Raw genomic sequence first — 21240 nt, 5'->3', positions numbered from 1 at the left:
ATGTCATCATGTAGTGGAAAAACAAGGCTTCTCTTCAGAGACAGTCTTTTTACTGAGGTCAAGTGCCAATTAAGAAAAATTACAGGTAATTCCCTTGATATGTCAATGTTTAGTAGTAACTGGATAAACTTAACCTAACTATCCTAACTAGCTACAGCAAGGGCTTTCACTGGTGGCTGTTAATTTCACTTCACATCAACTAACAAATAGATGTATTAAAAGTATTCATTCAAAAATTAAATTTGCTGAATATGTATTGACCATCAGGCCATCCAAGATGTAGATGAGTTTGTTTCTTCATCAAAACAGATTTGTAGAAATTTAGCATTACATCACTTCTTCATCAGTGGATCATCTGCAGTGAATGGGTGCCATCAGAATGATGTCCAAACTGCTGATAAAAACATTACAATAAACCACAAGTAATGCACATGACTCTAGTCCATCAATAATGTCCTATAAGTGAAAAGTGTGTTTTCATAAACAAATCCATTGTTAAAGCGTTTTTACTTTAAACGGTTTCTTCTGGCCAAAATGTAAATCCACAATCCATAGTGACGCTTCCTCCAGTTGTCCTCTCACATCAAAATCCACTTTTTAACTGGAGAAAGCAATGTTACAGGACTTAATTACAAATACACATTTAATACAGTTACAAATACAGGAGTTCATTGCAAATTCACTGTTTTTAACCTAAAAAAATGTTAACTGATGAACTAGAGTCATTTGGATTGCTTGCAGATTATTGAGATATTTTAATCAGCTGTTTGGACTCTCATTCTGATGGCACTCATTCACTGCAAATGATTTATTAGTGAGCAAGGAATGCAATGCGACATTTCTTTAAATCGGTTCAGATGAAGAAACAAACTCATCTACATCTAGATCTTTATTTTTGAGTGAAGTTGTTTATTATCTAATGTTAACAAAAAAGTAAGACTATTGTAATTGTATTGCTAATTGTTACCAAATAGTACGTAAAACTGAAAGCATATATGAATCTAAAGTATATGGGTCTATATGGGCCTGCTGAAAAAGGACCACTGAGCTATAGTTTATCGATATGGTATTTAAACAACTGGCCACTGGTTGTTTATACATGTTTAATCTTTGATTTGTGTGTCTCTGTTTTCGTATGCTCACAGGGAAGACTGCTTCATGTACACAGAGGCTTATATCCCCTAGGAAGCCATGTTTTCACAAACACAACACACTTGATAGACAGACTGATCATACATTATTCATACTTGTCATAATGAGGAGATCAGGGAGCAGTTTAAGACAGACTTCTCTCAGCTCTGCCTAAATAGTTGTCTGTGCTTCTATATTTTCAATATAGAGTTTAGCTAAATAATGGTAACACTTTACAGTAAGAGGTCATTTGTTACAATTAGTTAATATATTGACTAATATGAACAAAGAACAATACATTTATTAGACTATTTATTAATCTTTGTTAATGTTAGGTAATATAAATACAGTCATTCATTGTTTGTTCATGTTAGTTCACAGTGCATTAACTAATGTTAACAAACATAATTTGTTATTTTAATAATGCATTAGTAAATCCACAAATTAAAATCAACTAAGATTAATAAATGCTGTAGAAGTATTGCATATATAATGTCTAAAACCATAGTAAAACCACAGTTGAATTTAAAAGTTTACATACACCTCACGTAATCCTCAAAATGTTAATTATTTTACCAAAATAAGAGGGATCATACAAAATGCATGTTTTTTAATTTAGTACTGACCTGAATAAGATATTTCACATAAAAGATGTTTACATATAGTCCACAATAGAAAATAATAGTGGAATTTATAAAAATGACCCTGTTCAAAAGTTAAAACACGCTTGACTCTTAATACTGTGTTGTTATCCACAGCTGTGTTTTTTTAGTGATAGTCGATCATGAGCAGTTAAACTGCCACCTGTTCTTCAGAAAAGTCCTTTACAGTATTTGACTCCTTTCCAACAATGACTGTATGATTTTGAGATCCATCTTTTCACACTGAGGACAACTGAGGGACTCATATGCAACTATTACAGAAGGTTCAAACGCTCACTGATGCTTCAGAAAGAAACACAGTGCATTAAGCCGAGGAGGGAAAGATTTTTGAGTTTGAAGATCAGGGTAATATGAACTTATTTTGTTTTCTGGGGAACAACAGTAACTTCTGTAGCTTCTGAAGGGTTCCTCATTCCATTCAAAAGTTTTCACCCCTGGCTCTTAATGCATAATTTTTCCTTCTGAAGCATCAGTGAGCGTTTGAACCTTCTGTAACATGCTAACATGCTGAAAAACCAAAGAATTTGTCAGACCTGAAGGATTTTTGTGAAAAACAGCCAGCAGTTTAACTGTTCAGGGACTCATGAACAACTATCACAAAAACAAAACAAAAAAAAACAGCTGTGGATTATTCAGATAACAAAAGAGTATTAAGAATCAAGTGTATGTAAACTTTTGAACAGTCATTTTTATAAATTCAACTATTATTTTCTCTTGTGAACTATGTGTAAAAAAAAATATGTATGAAATATCTTATTCAGGTCAGGACTAAATAAAAAATAACATGCATTTTGTATAATCCCTCTTATTTTGGTCAAATAATGAACATTTTGCAGATTCTGCAAGGAGTATGTAAACTTTTGCCTTTAACCGTAATAAGACATTCTAAAATTCATGTACATTTTCAGTTCACTCTTATAATATTGTATTATATTACATAGATTTTTACTTTAAAATCCCACTGTATGTCACTCTAAGAATTACAACCCCCACCCACAAACACTTTTTTTCAATCTCTAATTCGTTCCATCCCTCTCATACTCTTACAGCTATATAAGACCACATTCTGGAGCAGATAGAAGGCTGATGTCCGACATATTCACAGCAGAAGGGCAACACATTTGTGTCTGAGGTCTGGATCATGAGACTAACTTCATGATTTACACTGTTCTCATCAGTATTATTTCTTGTCTTTCAGCTTATGGCGGGTTCCATGGCACAACTGGAGATGTGTCTTTCACTCATCAGCAAGTCTTTAAGCTGGATATGGATGCTGCCACCAGTACTAAAACTGCAGTGACTGTGTTAATGTTACAGAGGAGGCTTCCGCACCACCTCCTCCGCACCACCAGAGGGAACCCTCGCCAGAGTACTAATTTCGGTCTCATTCGGACTTCATTTCCCATAATCCCTCATACCTGGGACTGACACACCCCACACACACACCTGCACCTCATTACACACACAGTTATAACACACACACACACACACACACACACACACACTGGTTTACATGTTTTATGGGGACATTCCATAGGCGTAATGGTTTTTATACTGTACAAACCGTATTTTCTATCGCCCTACTACACCTACCCTACACCTAAACCTAGCCCTCACAGGAGATTGTGCAAACTTTTACTTCATCAAAAAACCTCATTGTGCATGATTTATAAACCTGTTTCCTCATGGGGACCTGAGAAATGTCCCCACAAGGTCAAAATCTACTGGTATTCCTATCCTTGTGGGGACATTTGGTCCCCACAACGTGATGAATACCAGGTACACACACACACACACACACACACACACACAACACCTCTCTGCGAAGTCTTGATTTGCCACGGCTGTCATTTCTGAGCATTTCTTTATCCTTGTATTGATCTTTCGTTACCGACCTTGGACTGTTTCCTGTTTTATGAACCTTCTCTGTGTGTTTTTTGGATCTGGACTGTTTATTGGATTTGCTGTATTGCTGCCTGCCCCTGAACCTTGCCAGCCTACTGTTTATGAGTTTGTATTCCCTTCGTGGACCCTGTTTGCCGTTGTTTGACCCACTCTGTTGTGACTACAAAATAAAGCTGCAAATGGATCCACACGCCTCTGACGATCTGTTATAGAAGACTTTGCCGGACAGTGATCCAGCAGCGGTAGCCCAACTTTCATCTGAGCTTTCTGCTCAAGCCACCCAGCTCGCACTGCACCACCACCAGCTCACCCGCTTAACGAACTTGACCGAGGAGCTTGTGAAAGCGCTGCAGGGCCTACAGATCGCGTCATCTACGGCAGCCCCCGCGCCCAGCCCGCCGCCTCCTGCTCCAGCTGCTTCGACGGTCAAGGATTCACCGGCCTCCATCAGCCCTCGACTCACTTTTCCAGAGAAATTCAACGGAGATCCCACCAAATGTTAGGGCTTTCTGCTTCAATGTTCGCTATTTGTAAACCAACAACCCGCTTTATATCCTACGGACTCTAGTTGCGTAGCGTTTGTCTGTTCGCTGTTGACCAGGAGGGCTTTAGACTGGGCGACTGCAGTATGGAGGGCCGACACTCCCACTCATGCCACTTTTGAGGAATTCTTGCAACATTTTCGCGAAGTCTTTGAACATCCAGCTGGAGGAAGAAGCGCCGGTGAGGAGCTGTTAAATCTCTCTCAGGGAAAGAGGACTGCAGCAGATTATGCTTTAACCTTCCGTACCCTTGCCGCTCAAACTACGTGGGTTGAGGACACATTAAAATTGCTCTTTCGTCGAGGACTCAATCAGGAGCTCCAGTCGGAGTTGGCATGCCGTGACGAGGGTCGTTCACTTAGTAACTTCATCGTTAGCCATCCAGGTCGACAACCTCATCCGCACTCGTTGCTCACCACGAACCACAACCCAATCTTTTCCTGAAGTAACCATTTCTCCTGAACCCATACAGATCGGCACCACCCATCTTACCTTAGAGGAAAGAGAGAGACGTATGCAAAATCACCTTTGTCTCTACTGTGGTCAAGCTGGTCATGTCAAGTCCACCTGCCCCATTAGACTGACTTGTGCGTTGAGTGTAAATAGTGCTTTAACCATTCAATTACCAGTAACCCTGTGTATCATGAATCAGATCATTCAAACTACTGCATTGATTGATTCCGGCGCTGCAGGGAACTTCATTTCTACTAACTTTGCTCGTCAGCATAACATCTCTCTCACCCAATCTTTCCTTCCTTTGACAGTGGAGGCGCTAGACGGCAGACCCCTCAGAGAGGGGAAGGTGCGGAACATCACAGAAGTGATCCAGATGCATGTCAGGGCTCTTCATAAGGAATCCATCCAGTTCTACACCATTCAGTCGGCTCACCACAATCTCATCCTAGGACTTCCCTGGCTACATAAGCATGACCCTCGCATTGCATGGAGAAAAAGAAAATTACTTCAATGGAGTGAACTTTGCCAGAACAATTGTATATGAACCATCCAACCCATTTCAAATGATTCACCCTCACTTCCTGATACCAACCTCGACACCGCCAAACTTCCTTCAGTTTATCAGGACCTAAAACTGGCGTTTAGTAAGGTGAAAGCGACTCAACTACCACCTCATTGCTCCGTTGACCACACCATTGAACTACTGCCAGGTCAGTCGTCCCCTAGGGGTCGTATTTTTCCTCTCTCCCAACCTGAGTCAGAAGCTATGAGCAATTACATAAAGGAGGAGCTAGCCAAAGGGTTTATATGCCCATCCACGTCACCGGCATCAGCAGGATTCTTCTTCGTGAAGAAAAAAAAAAGATGGAAGTCTCCAACCCTGTATTGACTATCGTGGGCTTAATGAGATAACTGTTAAATTTCGATACCCATTACCACTAGTCCCCGAAGCCCTAGAACAACTCCGTCAAAGCCAAGTATTATACTAAATTGGATCTTCGTAATGCTTACAATCTAATTCGTATCAGAGAAGGTGATGAGTGGAAGACTGCCTTTTCGACCACTAATGGGCACTATGAGTACCGGGTCATGCCCTTCATATTGTCCAACAGTCCATCTGTCTTTCATGCTTTCATGAATGATGTCTTTGAGACATGCTAGACAAATGGGTTATCGTGTACATAGACGATATTCTGATTTATTCCAACTCTATGCCTGAACACATCCAACACGTCAGATCTGTACTCAGACGTCTCATCCAGTTCCAGCTCTATGCCAAACTAGAAAAATGTGAGTTCCATCAGACATCAACGTCCTTCCTAGGATACATCATCAGCCAGGAGGGAGTCGCCATGGACAACAGGAAGGTAGAGGCAGTTCTAAAATGGCCTCAGCCCCAAACCCTTAAGGAGTTACAGCGCTTCATGGGGTTTGCTAATTTCTACAGACGCTTCATTCAAAACTTCAGCTCAGTGGCAGCACCCCTAACAGCCATGACTAAACGTCAAACGTCATGATTACACTGGAAACCTGAAGCTCAGCAAGCCTTTGATGTATTACGAGAACGGTTCATCACGGCACCCATTCTCCGCCATCCAGATCCGAATCAACCCTTCATCGTGGAGGTAGACGCATCGAACACTGGAGTTGGAGCTATACTCTCCCAGCAACATGGTAACCCAGCTAAAATTTACCCTTGTGCCTTTTTCTCCCGCAAGTTGACACCAGCTGAACGCAACTACGACGTGGGTAATCGGGAGCTGTTGGCTATGAAATTAACCTTGGAGGAGTGGCGGCACTGGCTGGAGGGAGCAAAACACCCATTCACTATACTTACAGATCACAAAAATCCTGAATACCTCAGAACAGCCAAATGGCCCAAGCCCCGACAGGCCAGAAGGGCTCTATTCTTCACCAGATTTCAATTCACCGTCACCTATCGTCCCGGCACCAAGAACACTAAGGCGGACGCTCTTTCTCGTCAGACTGAGATCTCAACCCATCCTGAACACCAAGAACCAATACTCCCTTTCACGCTCTTGTTGGCACCCGTCCACGGGGATATAATCAGGAAGATTGAGAACGCAAATCAGCACACACCTCCTCCTCCAGTGTGCCCACCAGGAAACTGTTCATACCAGAAGCTCTTAGAGAAGGAGTACTCACTCAAGTCCGCAGTGTACCCAGTTCTGGTCACCCTGGCATCAATGCCACCATCCAACTGCTCCGGAATCGCTTCTGGTGGCCAATCCTAGCTACTGAGTCCATCCACTTCATCAACAACTGTTCCAACTGTCAAGCCTCCAAAGCCTCCAAACATCTTCCAGCAGGACTGTTGCAACCATTACCATTGCCTCAGCGACCTTGGTCTCACATTGCCATAGATTTTATCACCGACCTACCAAATTCTCAGGGTAACACAGTGATCTTTACCATAGTCAACAGGTTTTCCAAGGCTTGCCGTCTCATCCCCCTTCCGAAACTCCCATCTGCATTTGAAGCAGCCGAACAACTCTGTAACCAGGTCTTTCGATTCTATGGCCTTCTGGAGGACATTGTTTCAGACCGCGGACCTCAATTCACTTCCAGACTCTGGTCATCTTTCTTCAAGTTGTTAAACGTCAAGGTCAGCCTAACCTCAGGATACCACCCGCAAGCCAACGTACAAACTGAACGCCTGAACCAGGAGATTATAAAATTCCTCAGAAGCTTTTGTCACAATAACCAATCTGAATGGAGCCGTTATCTCATGTGGGCCGAATATGCACAAAACTCTCTGGTTAAACCCTCCACTGGCATCACTCCTTTTCACTGCATCCTCGGCTTCCAACCCCCCATGTTCCCCTGGTCAGGCGAACCATCCGACCTACCTTCAGTTACCGACTGGCTACATCGCAGCGAGGATACTTGGAACCAGGCTCATACTCACCTCTCACATGCCGTCAGAAGACAAACCCAGAATGCCAACTTGCATCATAGCCCAGGTCCCGGCTATGCTCCTGGTCAATGGGTCTGGCTGTCTACCCGTGATCTACGACTAAAACTTCCATGCAGAAAACTCAGCCCCAGGTATGTTGGTCCATTCCAAATCACTAGACAAATAACTCCATTATCCTTTCGTCTTGCTTTACCTGCTAATTATCGTATCTCTCCCACTTTTCACATGTCATTGCAGAAACCCGCTGGGGGTCCTGGGGAGGCGTCGGGAAGCTGATTCACAGACCTCCCCCTTCCTGGTCTACGGCGAGGAAGCCTATCAGGTACATGAATTCCTGGATTCGAGGTGCCGGGGTGGCACACTTCAGTACCTGGTCGATTGGGAGGGGTGCGGTCCGGAAGAACGCTCTTGGGTCAACGCAGGAGATATCCTCGACCCTTCCCTCACTGATAAGTTTCAGCGGAGGTTCCCGGAGAAACCGGCCCCTCGACCTCGAGGTAGGCCCCGGCGCCGTGCGCTTCCTCACGTCAGGAGCCGCTCGCAGGGGGAGGGCACCACCAGAGGGAACCCTCGCCAGAGTACTAATTCGGTCTCATTCGGACTTCATTTCACATAATCCCTTATAACTGGGACTGACACACCCCACACACACACACCTGCACCTCATTACACACATAGTATATAACACACACACACACACACACACACACACACACACACACACACAACACCTCTCTGTGAAGTCTTGATTTGCCACGGCTGTCATTTCTGAGCGTTTCTTTATCCTAGTATTGATCTTTCGTAACCGACCTTGGACTGTTTCCCGTTTTGTGACCCTTCTCTGTGTGTTTTTTGGATCTGGACTGTTTATTGGATTTGCTGTATTGCCGCCTGCCCCTGAACCTCGCCTGCCAACTGTTAATGAGTTTGTATTCTCTTTGTGGACCCTGTTTGCCGTTGTTTGACCCACTCTGTTGTGACTACGAAATAAAGCTGCAAATGGATCCACACGCCTCTGACGATCTGTTACAGTTAACATCTGTTCTTCTTTGTTGTAAACTGTGTGATGCTCTTTGCTCTGAGAAGCAAGCGCATATTCTATGAGACGCCGCGTTATATTCTTTTTGGCCACATGCTTATGAATGACTCTGTGCTTTTGCTGATCACAACTGTTATGTATACACTAGCTCTCTGTTTTCTTCCAATACCTAAATCTGTTTGCACTCTGTTAGTTTTTATATCATACTGTACTTTCTTTAACGCTCCTCTGATGCTAGCACTGATGTCTCTGGAGCGGTACGTGGCGATCTGCTTCCCTTTGAGACACTGCAACATCGCCACACCAAAAAGGACTGGAATTGCCATAGGAATCATCTGGCTGCTTAGTTCTATAAACATTTTAGCCGACATTATTCTTGCTTTAATTGTCAACCCCAAATATTTAGCAGATATTGCATTCTGCACGCTAGAGAAATTGTTTATAGCCAAATGGCAGATAGATAAATCTCAAGGGTTTGATGTGCTTTCTTTTGTGTCTGTCGCATTGATTATTATTTTTACATATAATTTAGCATTATGATCACAGCCAGGTCTGTTTCCTCTGATAAAGATTCTGCTAAGAAAGCCCTTAAAACAGTGCTGTTGCACTTGATTCAGCTGGGACTGTGTCTCACCTCTTTCCTGTATGCTACAATAGAGAGAACACTATACACAGTGATTGGAAGCGGCTCTTCTCTCTTCATAAATCTAAGATATTTAAATTATCTTGTTGTTCTTATTCTACCACGCTGCCTGAGTCCTCTGATCTACGGTATGAGAGATGAAGCCGTGTGGCCCTTATTTAAATATTTTTTCTGCTATTGTTCAGGCAAAGTAAGGCCCTCTGCTATTATACATTGTATGGTATGAAAGGAAGTAAAATAGTAATATGATACACAAATGTTAATATTGAGCGGATGTTCATTAAATTATAAAGTTTAATTGGTTTATATATAAATATATTCCTATTGTTTTTATTATATACAATTTTATAAAATACTGTTATATAAATGCATAATATTTAAATTATATAACTATGTTAATTATAAAAAATCTTTCAAATGTCACAAAAGTACTGTGGATTAATACTGCATACAAATGCATTAAAGCTCACTCTAAAATATGACATGGTGATAAACAGGTTTTGGGTCCTTGTTGTTTTAAATTGTTATTGCCCTCAAGCAATTCTTAGAACTAAGAACTTTAAAGTACTTATTCTCAGTCAATATTTTTACGATTGTTGAAAGTGTCAGTGATATAGTATGTGCATAATTTAACATATATATTTTTTTATATTTGATTTATATTTTATTCTTTTTTTTTCATATTCTATCATATAGATGTCACGGGTGAGTAAGGGAGGTCTGGGTCCAAAAGCGGGTAAGAAATATATTTTAATTAAACACAAATAAACAAACAAAACAAAGGCCAACACGGCACAACAAACAGGATCTAGACTGGAGCAAAGAGAACAGAGACAAACCATCAGGAACGGGCACTATGAAAACAATGCAGACTCACCAGGGTAGTGGAAGTGTGGGATTATAAAGACACTGGTGATTGTGAACAGCTGGGGAATGACAGGTGACATAATCAGGACAAGTGAACGCTCAGGGAAGTGCAGTGCAGGGAAGGGAAAACAGCGACCCCAGGTGGCTGAGGGAAGACCCACAGCCCCGATCATGACAATAGAAGTGTTTGTTGACAAGTTTCAGCATGCCTGGCTGCACAAGGAAAAAATAATAATAATAAAAAAACATATATAGGAGTGCCATAAAAACACTTAACAGCTCACAAGAATTCTTGATCAAATTTTATACAATCTTTATAAAACATGCACAGTCTCTTTTATGCACTTGTACATTGTTCAAGCAAGACTTTTTAGGCTTTTTGTATCTATAAACTACACATATGTGTAGTTGATCATATATAAATAACCTACTCAAATCTGAGTTTATCTTTGTAATAAAAGCAGTGTGTCATATTTTTAACATATATGATCCTTAAAAAAGTTTAGCACTAATTTGTTGAATATTTAGGAATTTTGAGCTTACTCACAAAATATTCTCTGCACAACCTTGTATACTTTCCATTTGTTGCCTCTTTAATGTGTTTTCCTTTTGAATATAGATTTTCATGTAATCTGGGCAATTTGGTTTAGATATAAATAAGCTAAATGTCCTTAACTTGTTAATTCTAAAGTACAATAACTATAATAAAGCTTTCAAAATGTAGGTTAATCCTTACCTCTGTGTTTACCTGCCTAACAAAACTTTTATTATTTTACCTGTATAATAATAATAATAAAAAAGTGTCCATTAAAATGTAAAACACTCAGCCAAAGCAACAACAAACGCTACAACAGTAGTGGAGTAACATTATAATGTCTTGTGAAAGTATTCATACCCCTTTATTATTATTTTTTTTTTTACATTTTATGTTCCTGCCTTATGTTAAACTGCTTTAAATACCTTTTTTTCCACATAAATGTACACTCCATACACCATAATGGCAAAGTAAAAACAGGTTTTTAACATCTTTGTAAATTTATTAAAAATACAAACCTAAATGATTCCATTGCATAAGTATTCATAACCTTATCTGGGACAGTTGAGCTTTAGCCCAGGAGCATTTATATTTCTTGTAGAAGTTACTACACTTTGAATGAAGTTAACTAACCTGTGGCAAATTCAATCGAATGGGTATGATGTATAAAGGTACACGTCTTAACAAAAGATCTAACTGATTTGCTGAAAATCCATATCAGAGCAAAAACCAATCCCTGAGGTAAAGAAAAAAAAAACTCCTGTAGAGATCAGAGACAGAACTGCATCAAGCCACACATCTGGGGAAGAGTTCAGAAAAAAATCTGCTGCATTGAAGGTTCACAGAATCATATAGTCTCCGTTACCCTTAATGGAACAAGTTTAAAACAACCAGGACTCTTCCTAGAACTGGCCTCCTGGCCAAACTGAGCAAGTGATGAAGAAGGACCTTGGCTAGAGTGGTGAGCATGAACCTGATGGTCACTCTAGTTGAGCTCCATGATAATATATGCAGAATGGGCAGAAGATTCACCTTCCAACAGGACAATGAACCTAAGCACACAGCAAGAGTGGCTTATAGACAACTCTGTTAATGTCTTTGAGTGGACCAGGAAGAGCCTGGGCTTGAACCCAATCAAACATTTCTGGAGAAAGCTGAAAATGTCTGCCAGACCCCATCCAAGCAGACAGAGCTTGAGAGGTGAAGAAAGGCAGATAATTGCCGAATGTTGATGTGCAAATCTTGTTGCATCATACCCAGAAAGACTTGTAAAAGGCCCAAAAAGGCTGTAAAGGAGCTTCAGCAAATAACTGAGTTAAGGGTATGAATACTTATGCAATGTACTTATATCAGTTTTTATGAAGTTGTGACAGTTCTGTTTTTTGCTTTGCCATTATGGTGTATGGAGTGTAGATGGATGTGGAAAAGAAGTAATTTAAAACAGTTTAACATAAGACAGCAACATAACAAAACATGACAGAAATGAAAGGGGTATGAATACTTTCGCAAAGCACTGTATTTCATAAGCTATCTAAGGCATTTTAACATTAACATTAACTGAGATGCAAGATGGTGCCAGTTGCGTTTATACATGGGGAACCAGTGCTACATTCATTCTTTCACCCGCTTTGTTCAAAAACATTACGTTTATTGGTTCTGTCATTTTTTCACACATACGCACTCTTAAAAAATAAAACAAAAAAGCGTTATCAGAACTCATGTACATTATTTAAAGACATTAAAGAATGCCAATAAAAAACAATCCACACCGGTTTACCATTTGCATGGCGCTGCATCTAGTGTAGACAAAACTACAGATTATCATGATTTTTATAATCTTTAGTCACGTCTGATGTAGTCACGGTTTAAGTGTTTACATGTGGTTGGCTAAACTAAACCAGAATTTCCAGGGCAAAAATCTTGACCACATTTGTGCTTGTTCTTATCATTTCCAGTCAAGAAGCTGAAATATTACGCTAAAATCTTAATTAATACTTCTTGCACATATCTTTACCACCTATTGACTTTAGTTTGTCAAAATCTAGCTTTTTTCTGCTTACTAAGTTCCTCTATGTGATTTAGCAGTCTCCACATGTTTTTTTTTTATGGTTTAGACAGCATAAATTAGCAGAACAACAAATTCAGTAGTACATTAACCATACAATCAATGCTTTTTGTTTACATCCAAGTATCTCCAATATAACCGCACATCCGGATAACTGACCAAACCATGATGAGTCCAAACCATCTTTAACCAAAGCCACTTGAAAGCGTTGGCAAAAAACAAAACAGTGCTATGGTACGCAGATAAAGAAAGGCCAGTTTTTCTAATTAATGTCAGTGGAGAAGATTATATCATTCAATGAATCAACAGTCTATTGGCTAATCTTCAATGTTTGCCATCAAACATTAATTTTCAACAGTTTAGTGACAGGTTGGATTCAGTTTATTGCACTTATTTACTTTATTTCTGTAGAATCCACAAACCACACAGTGATTGACTGTTGCACAAATTCAGTAACAACAAGGCTGAGATGTGATTGGTTATGAAGGCTTGGCTGTTATTCATTAGAGACGTGGTATCTCCCAATAACAAGATCATGGTGTAACTTCTATATAAGCTCAGGAGCAGAATGCAATTTGTGGAGCAGATGGAAGTTTAATGTCTGACTTACTGAAAGTAAGAAAGGTGACACATTTGTGTAGGAGGTCTGTTGAAAACATTTAACCATATTCATTTTTAATTCAAATGAAATTGCATTGGTGTACCTTTTTTAAAAAAAAATCAGTTTGTTTTTCTGTTTCTTGTCTTTCAGCTTATGGCGGGGTCCAATGGCACAACTGGGGACGTGTCTTTCTTTTTTCAACAAATCTTTTATCAAGAAATGGATGTTGGGCTCAGTACTAAAACAGTGTTGTCTGTGTTAACATCTCTGTTCTTCTTTGTTGTAAACTGTGTGATGCTCTTTGCTCTAAGTAGCAAGCGCATATTCCATGAGACGCCACGCTATATTCTTTTTGGCCACATGCTTATGAATGACTCTGTACTTTTGCTGGTCACAACCATAATGTATTTAGTGGCTCTTTGTTTCCTACCAATACCTAAGTCCATCTGCACTCTGTTAGTCTTTATCTCCTACTGCACTTTCCGTAACGCTCCTCTGACGCTAGCACTGATGTCTCTGGAGCGGTACGTGGCGATCTGCTTCCCTCTGAGACACTGCAACATCGCCACACCAAAAAGGACCGGAATTGCCTTAGGAATCATCTGGTTCCTTAGTTCTATAAATATTATAATTGACATTCTTTTAGTCTTAACTATCAACCCTGATTATTTAGCTGGCATTATATTTTGCACATTAGAAAAATTGTATTTATTCAAATGGCAGCTGGATAAACATCAAGGGTTTGATGTGCTTTATTTTGTGTCTGTTGCAGGGGTTATTATTTTTACATATATTAGCATTATGATCACAGCCAGGTCTGTTTCCTCTGATAAAGATTCTGCTAAGAAAGCCCTCAAAACAGTGCTTTTGCACTTGATTCAGCTGGGACTGTGTCTCACCTCTTTCTTGTATGCTACAATAGAGAGAACACTATACATGATGACTGGAAGCAACTCTTCTCTCTTCATAAATCTAAGATATATAAATTATCTTTTTATTCTTATCCTACCACGCTGCCTAAGTCCTCTGATCTACGGTATGAGAGATGAAGCTGTGTGGCCCTTGTTTAAATATTTTTTCTGCTATCGTTCAGGAAAAGTAAAGCCTTCTGTCAATGTACATTAACTATATGGTAATATGATACACAAACTGTCAAAAAGATAATGTAGCTTGCAACCTTAATCATAATATCATAATAACTGCAATATATAAACATGTTTGCCAAACTCTCAGATTTCTCAAATCAACTTATTCCCTGCCAAAAATATTTTTAAGACTGTTATCTTAGTGTGTGTGTGTGTTCTTATGCTTTCAATTGTTTATTTATTTTTTTATATGCTAATATAGAAGCCATTTTTTAAAAGTTTCAACATGCCTGGTTGCTGAAATTAAACATTGTCTCTTGCACACACACAAAAAAACATAGTAAAAAAAACAGTAAACACCTCATTAAATTCTATATACGATTGTATGTAAAGTCATTAAAATGCATTTGTACACTTCAGACTTTGACTTTTATTTTCTAAATTAATTTATAGTTGATTTTATACATATATAAATAATTCACTCTTCTGAGCATGTGTAATAAAAGTAGTGTATTACAATATATACAGTGATCTTAAAAATAGTTCAGCAATAGTTCAATAGTTCAATAGTTCAATATTTATTTTTTGTCTAGCTTACTCACAGTATATTCTATGAACATGTCCTTTCTTTTTAAGGTATTTTCCCTTCTATTTATATATTATATCTATTATTGTATTACATGTACATTTACGTAAGAGACAGAGCAGCTTCTCCCAGACCTATGAAAACATAGTAGCACAGAGAGGGACTTACAATGCTAATGTATACGTTTGGTTGTATAGGGACTGTGAACATTATGCAGTGTCAGACCCTGGATTCTATAGTGTAGGCCCATTCATTTAAATCTGATAAATTGGTGTATAAACATGAAAAAATAAAAATGTTTTAAGATAATTTAATGCATCATCATTTTTTTAAAGATATTAAAGGAAACCCTGGGTATTAAGATTATTATTAAGATTTGTATGGCTTAATGTAATGTAAATGCTGTATCTTACTGAAATATGTAGTAGAAAACCCATTCAAAAAAATTTACTTTTTTTTTTTTTTAAATCCACATCGTATTCTACATATTTTGGACAGGTCAAAAGCCTTAAAGGCATCAGGGCTAAAGTAGAGAGAACAAAGACGTGGGTCTTTATGAAGTTTTATTCGTCCACAGGCAACTTTCCATTCTTTTCTCCTCTTCTTATCTTTAGGAAAGGATTGATTGAAGATTTAAAATTGCTTCTCTTATTGTCCTTCGACTGAAAATTACAACTAAAAATCGCACAATGTGGCATCATATCAGCATGTTTCAGTATCAGTAAGTTGCTTATTCCGAGTTGTGTTGCAGTAAAAATAGCAACTGATAGTGCCAGTAGCTCACGGAGTACAACTATTTTATGTAATCAAAATAATGGTGCCCCACATAGTCCAAAATTTGTATAAAATAATGTGGATTTTTAAAATACCATAAATCTTTCTTTTCTATTACATATTTTAGTAAGAGACATCGTTTACAGTAAATTAAGCCATACAGGTCTTAATACACAGGGTTCCCTTTAAGATGGGGGACAGTCCAGTTCTTGATGAGTGTCAGGCGTAAGTGGTTAGTTCTCTAGAGAATAAAGCGCCACTGAGTCAGAAAGGCTGGAGACTGGGGGTTGACCAGGATGGAACCTGAAGGCTGAAAGGCCAAGGTAGAGTAGATTAATCAGGTGACTCCAGGTTTGAAGCTAGCTAAGCAGGAGATCATGAGAAGCTGGCAGACCAGAGAATCATTTCAAACCGGGTCACGGCACCAACGTAACCTCCCGTTTCTACTTGACACAAACTTGCTGTATACAGGCGAAGCAGTAGTGAAGGGACTTTCTCTGCTATAGTTATCCCATGCAGATGAGCACTCCTTAAAAATGTGATGCAAATGATGGTGTAACCCCTCTTGTTCTACTTGACCCGCTCCAAGCAGGATTCAAACCAGTGTTTCTGGCACGGGAGGCAGGAGCACTAACAAGGAAGCTAAAGACCGCAGCCTCTAGTGTCAGTTGCTAATGTGCTTATTGAGATAAGGGGAAATGAGGCTTACCCACACAGCCTCCGTTACACTCACCCCCATAAAACTCACTTTTATCTGGGTCATGGCAGCAATGTAATTCCCGTTCTGTTTGAAATGTCCTTTCCGACATGGGAGGCAGGTGCAATAACAAGTGAGTTTCGAACTGCAGTTTCCAGCATGGGAAGTGGATGCACTAACAAGGTTCACTCAAGTCTGCAGCCTCTAGTGTCAGTTGAGATCAGTGTGAGATCAGGGAAGTGAGGCTTACCCACACAGCTCTTACTAGCTGGCCTCCGTTAAACTCACCCCCGTGAAAAACTTACTTCAATCTAGGTCACACCATCAATATAACTCCTGTCCTACTCGAATTGTCGTTTCCAACTCCTGGTATGCAGGCACCCTAACATGGAAGCTAAAGACTGCAGCCTCTAGCATCTGTCACTAGTGCGCCTGTTGAGAGCTGGGGAGTGAGGCTTACCCGCACAGCTTTTACTAGATGGCCTCCGTTACTTCCATCTGGGTCACGGCACCAATGTAACTCCTTTCTACTTGAATTGTTGTTTCCAACATGGGAGGCAGGCGCACTAACATGGAACCTAAAGACTGCAGCCTCTAGCTTCAGACACAAGTGCACCTCTTGAGATGAGGGAAGTGAGGCTAACCCACACAGCCTCCATTACACTCACTCCCATAACACTCACTTTTATCTGGGTCACGGCACCAACGTAACTCCTGTTTTATTTAAATCGTCCTTTCCGACATGGGAGGCAGGCGCACTATCAAAGACACTAAAGACTGCAGCGTCTATCATCAGTCACTAATGAACCTCTTGAGATCAGGGAAGTGTGGTTTATCCACACAGCTCTTACTAGGTGGCCTTGGTACACTCACCCCCTAAACGTCACTTCCATCTGGGTCACGGCACCAATGTAACTCCTTTCTACTTGAACTGTTGTTTCCAACATGGGAGGCAGGCAAACTAACATGGAAGCAAAAGACTGCAGCCTCTAGCTTTAGACACAAGTGTACCTCTTGAGATGAGGGAAATGAGGCTAACCCACACAGCCTTCGTTACACTCACTCCCATAAAACTCACTTTTATCTGGGTCACAGAACCAATGTAACTCCTGTTTTATTTAAGTTGTCTTTTCTGACATGGGAGGCAGGCACACTATCAAGGACACTAAAGACTGCAGCGTCTATCATTAGTCGCTAATGCACCTCTTGAGATCAGGGAAGTGAGGTTTATCCACACAGGTCTTACTAGGTGGCCTTGGTACACTCACCCCCTAAACGTCACTTCCATCTGGGTCACGGCCAAGTAACTCCTCCTGTTCCACTCGACCCACTCTAAGTGAGATTTAAACTGCTGTTTCCAGCATGGGAAGTGGACACACTAACAAGGACACTCAAGTCCGCAGCTTCTAGTGTCAGTCACAAGTGAGCCTCTGGAGATCAGGGAAGTGAGGCTTGCCCACACAGCTCTTACTAGCTGGCCTCTGTTACACTCACCCCTGTGAAAAAACTCACTTCCATCTGGGTCACACCATCAGTGTAACTCCTGTTCTACTCAAATTGTCGTTTCCGACATGGGAGGCAGGCACACTAACAAGGACACTAAAGACTGCAGCCTCTAGCATTAAGACGCTAGTGCGCCTCCTGAGAGCTGGGGAGTTACCCACACAGCTCTTACTAGATGGCCTCCATTACACTCACCGCCCTAAGCCTAACTTTCATCTGGGTCACAGCACCAATGTAACTTCTGTTCTACTTGAATTGTTTTTTCCAACATGGGAGGCAGGTGCACTAATATGGAAGCTAAAAACTGCAGCTTCTAGCTTCAGACACAAGTGCACCTCTTGAGATAAAGAAAGTACATTTTGATTGACAGCTTTTTAAAAGCCTGAACCCATTTACAGCCCGACATTATTCAAATGTGCACACGCACACAGCTTTTGTCAAGAATGAGTCATTTATACATGTTTTAACATAATTTATTCAGTACTAACATTGGCCACTTGGATGCTGGAACAAAGAAATCAAATAAGTCCTCTGTAACATTGTAACATCTCAGCTAGAGTTGTCAAGAAGTACAGAGTTTGGTACTTTCGGTACTGAAATATTAGTGCATTTCCCGCTCACATTTGAGCACTGTTTAGCCGATTTTTAAACATCACTGATTGGCTAAAGTGTTCACGTGCTTGACAGATATGACTGTGATTGATCAGCGCTTCACACTCCTCACTGAGCGTGGATCTGTAGATGTGCAGATGTATTCTCTTACTAGCTGGTCTTCATTACACTGGAAACCACCAAGGAGCATAAGACAAAGCAGGAGACAGAACAGGGGACCACCAAGGCAGAGCCAGGAAAGTGGAGGACCTTGGAAAAGCCTGTTGAAAGGGACCTCAGGCCACCAGGGCAGAGCTGGATCCCCACAAGGAGGAGTCAGTGAATTTGGTGATCACCACAGTGGACACCACATTACAGAGACCAAACCCCCCATGGCCTTGATAGGAACCACTAGGCCTACTGGACTTGGGAGCTATGGGACCACTAAACTTGAAAGCATTGGGCACAGAATTCCCTGACTCGGACTACAGGGCCAAATTTAGGGGCTTGGGACCACCAGACTTGAAAGCTCTGGGAATACTGGGCTTGGGACCATCGGACTCAGGATCACCAGACTCTTAACCAAAAGAATATTCAAAGTAGTGCTTTCTTTTCTTGGAGACTGCCACTCATATCTCTATAGGCCTGCCATCTTAGCTGTTTTTTGATGTCTGGTCTTCTGTCTTGGATGGATTTAACAGATACAAGGAAAGAACTCAATTGTGGGGTTTTATTATTTTTAACAGATATGTGAAGACAATGGAACACGACAGACGGGATGTCTTTAATGAGAGATCTCTACCCAAAAGGCTCCCACCCACCGAGTGACACATACAGTATACCCAAGTGGTTCTGTCTGCCACCATATAACTGCTATATAAGTTTAGGAGCAGAATGCATTTTTGTGGAATCTGCAGCTGGAGCAAATGGAAGGTTAATGTCTGGAGCCTGTTGCACCTTATGCAGATTTTTTAAAATCTTAATCTTACATTCACATAAGCAAAAGATGTAAAATGATTGCATAAAATTGCTCTGAATATGATCTTTAGTATAACTTGCTAAGATAAGCCTGGTTTCTCTATTTCTTGTCTTTCAGCTTATGGCGGGGTCCAATGGCACAACTGAGGATGTGTCTGTTTTAACTTTTCAGCAAATCTATAAGCTAGACCTTGATGTTGGGCTCAGTACTAAAACTGCAGTGACTGTGTTAACATCTCTGTTCTTCTGTTTTGTAAACTGTGTGATGTTCTTTACTCTGAGAAGCAAGCGCGTATTCTATGAGACGCCACGTTATATTCTTTTTGGCCACATGCTTATGAATGACTCTGTGCTTTTGCTGGTCACAACTGTTATGTACACACTGGCTCTCTGTTTTCTTCCAATACCTAAATCTGTTTGCACTTTGTTAGTCTTTATTTCTCACTGCACTTTCCGTAACGCTCCTCTGACACTAGCTGTGATGTCTCTGGAGCGGTACGTGGCGATCTGCTTCCCTTTGAGACATTGCAGCATCGCCACACCAAAAAGGACTAGAATTGCCATAGGAATCATCTGGCTGCTTAGTTCTATAAATTTTATAACAGACATTATTTTAGTTTTAGTTATTGACACGAGTTATTTGTCTGGTATTTTATTTTGCACATTAGAAAAATTGTTTTTATTCCAATGGCAGCTGGATAAATATCAAGCATTTGATGTGCTTTATTTTGTGTCTGTTGCTGTGATCATTATTTTCACATACATTAGCATTATGATCACAGCCAGGTCTGTTTCCTCTGATAAAGATTCTGCTAAGAAAGCCCTTAAAACAGTGCTCTTGCACTTGATTCAGCTGGGACTGTGTCTCACCTCTTTCTTGTATACTATAATTGAAAGAACACTATACATGTTGACTGGAAACAGCTTTTCTCTCTTCTTAAACCTAATATATTTAAATTATCTTATAACTCTTATTCTGCCACGCTGCCTGAGTCCTCTGATCTACGGTATGAGAGATGAAGCCGTGTGGCCCTTATTTAAATATTTCTTCTGCTGTCGTTTATGCAAAGTAAGGCCCTCTGTTAATGTACATTAAATGTCTGGTCTATGAGGGAGTGAAATAAGTCAGGCAAAGAATCAGTCTGTTTGTAGGCTATAGATTTTACATTGTAAAAGTCTTTCAAACAAGAAAATGTTACTGAAAACAGACAATTCATTCTAATAAGAATCTTTATACTTTATGCAGACAGCCTGTACTTGTACACTGTTACAGGAAGACTGATTTTAGGAATACTCTTTCAGCATATAAATACCATATGTATAATTTATCATGTACATGTAAATGTTAATAATCCAACCTTGTCTGATTTTTAAACACATATGACGCCTATAAATAAACTAGTTCACTGCTTACCCTTGTTTTATTGTTTTCATGAGGTCGAGACACTTTTGCTTGTCAGTGGGTAAACATGCTTGTCTGTTGATCAAACATGGTCCGTGTACTTTTTCGTTCATTCATTATTCAATTTCGGAATGAAAGATGAAATTTAAAAAAGGGTGCAGCTTGGTTTTTTGTTTAAAAGAAAAAAAGCAGAAATGGCTGTATTTTGTTTTCCAAATGTATTGTTGTCATCAAAAAATA

General features: G+C 40.1%; 2 protein-coding genes and 1 pseudogene across 2 annotated transcripts; all 3 read left to right on the top strand.

The window, feature by feature from the left end:
• Positions 1–9542, top strand: LOC141292000 (odorant receptor 131-2-like; annotated as a pseudogene).
• A 3995-nt stretch (positions 9543–13537) lies between these two features.
• On the top strand, positions 13538–14509 carry LOC141291911 (odorant receptor 131-2-like). The gene has a single exon (XM_073823912.1). The coding sequence runs from the start codon at positions 13538–13540 to the stop codon at positions 14507–14509; it is 972 nt and encodes a 323-aa protein (XP_073680013.1).
• Positions 14510–19719: 5210 nt separating this feature from the next.
• Positions 19720–20694, top strand: LOC141291910 (odorant receptor 131-2-like). Its single transcript, XM_073823911.1, has one exon. The coding sequence runs from the start codon at positions 19720–19722 to the stop codon at positions 20692–20694; it is 975 nt and encodes a 324-aa protein (XP_073680012.1).
• Positions 20695–21240: the final 546 nt, after the last annotated feature.

This window comes from Garra rufa, chromosome 19 (assembly GCF_049309525.1).
Source record: "Garra rufa chromosome 19, GarRuf1.0, whole genome shotgun sequence".
NCBI lineage: Eukaryota > Metazoa > Chordata > Actinopteri > Cypriniformes > Cyprinidae > Garra > Garra rufa.
Note: the sequence above shows the minus strand (reverse complement) of the source record. Positions and strands in the feature narration are given on the sequence as shown.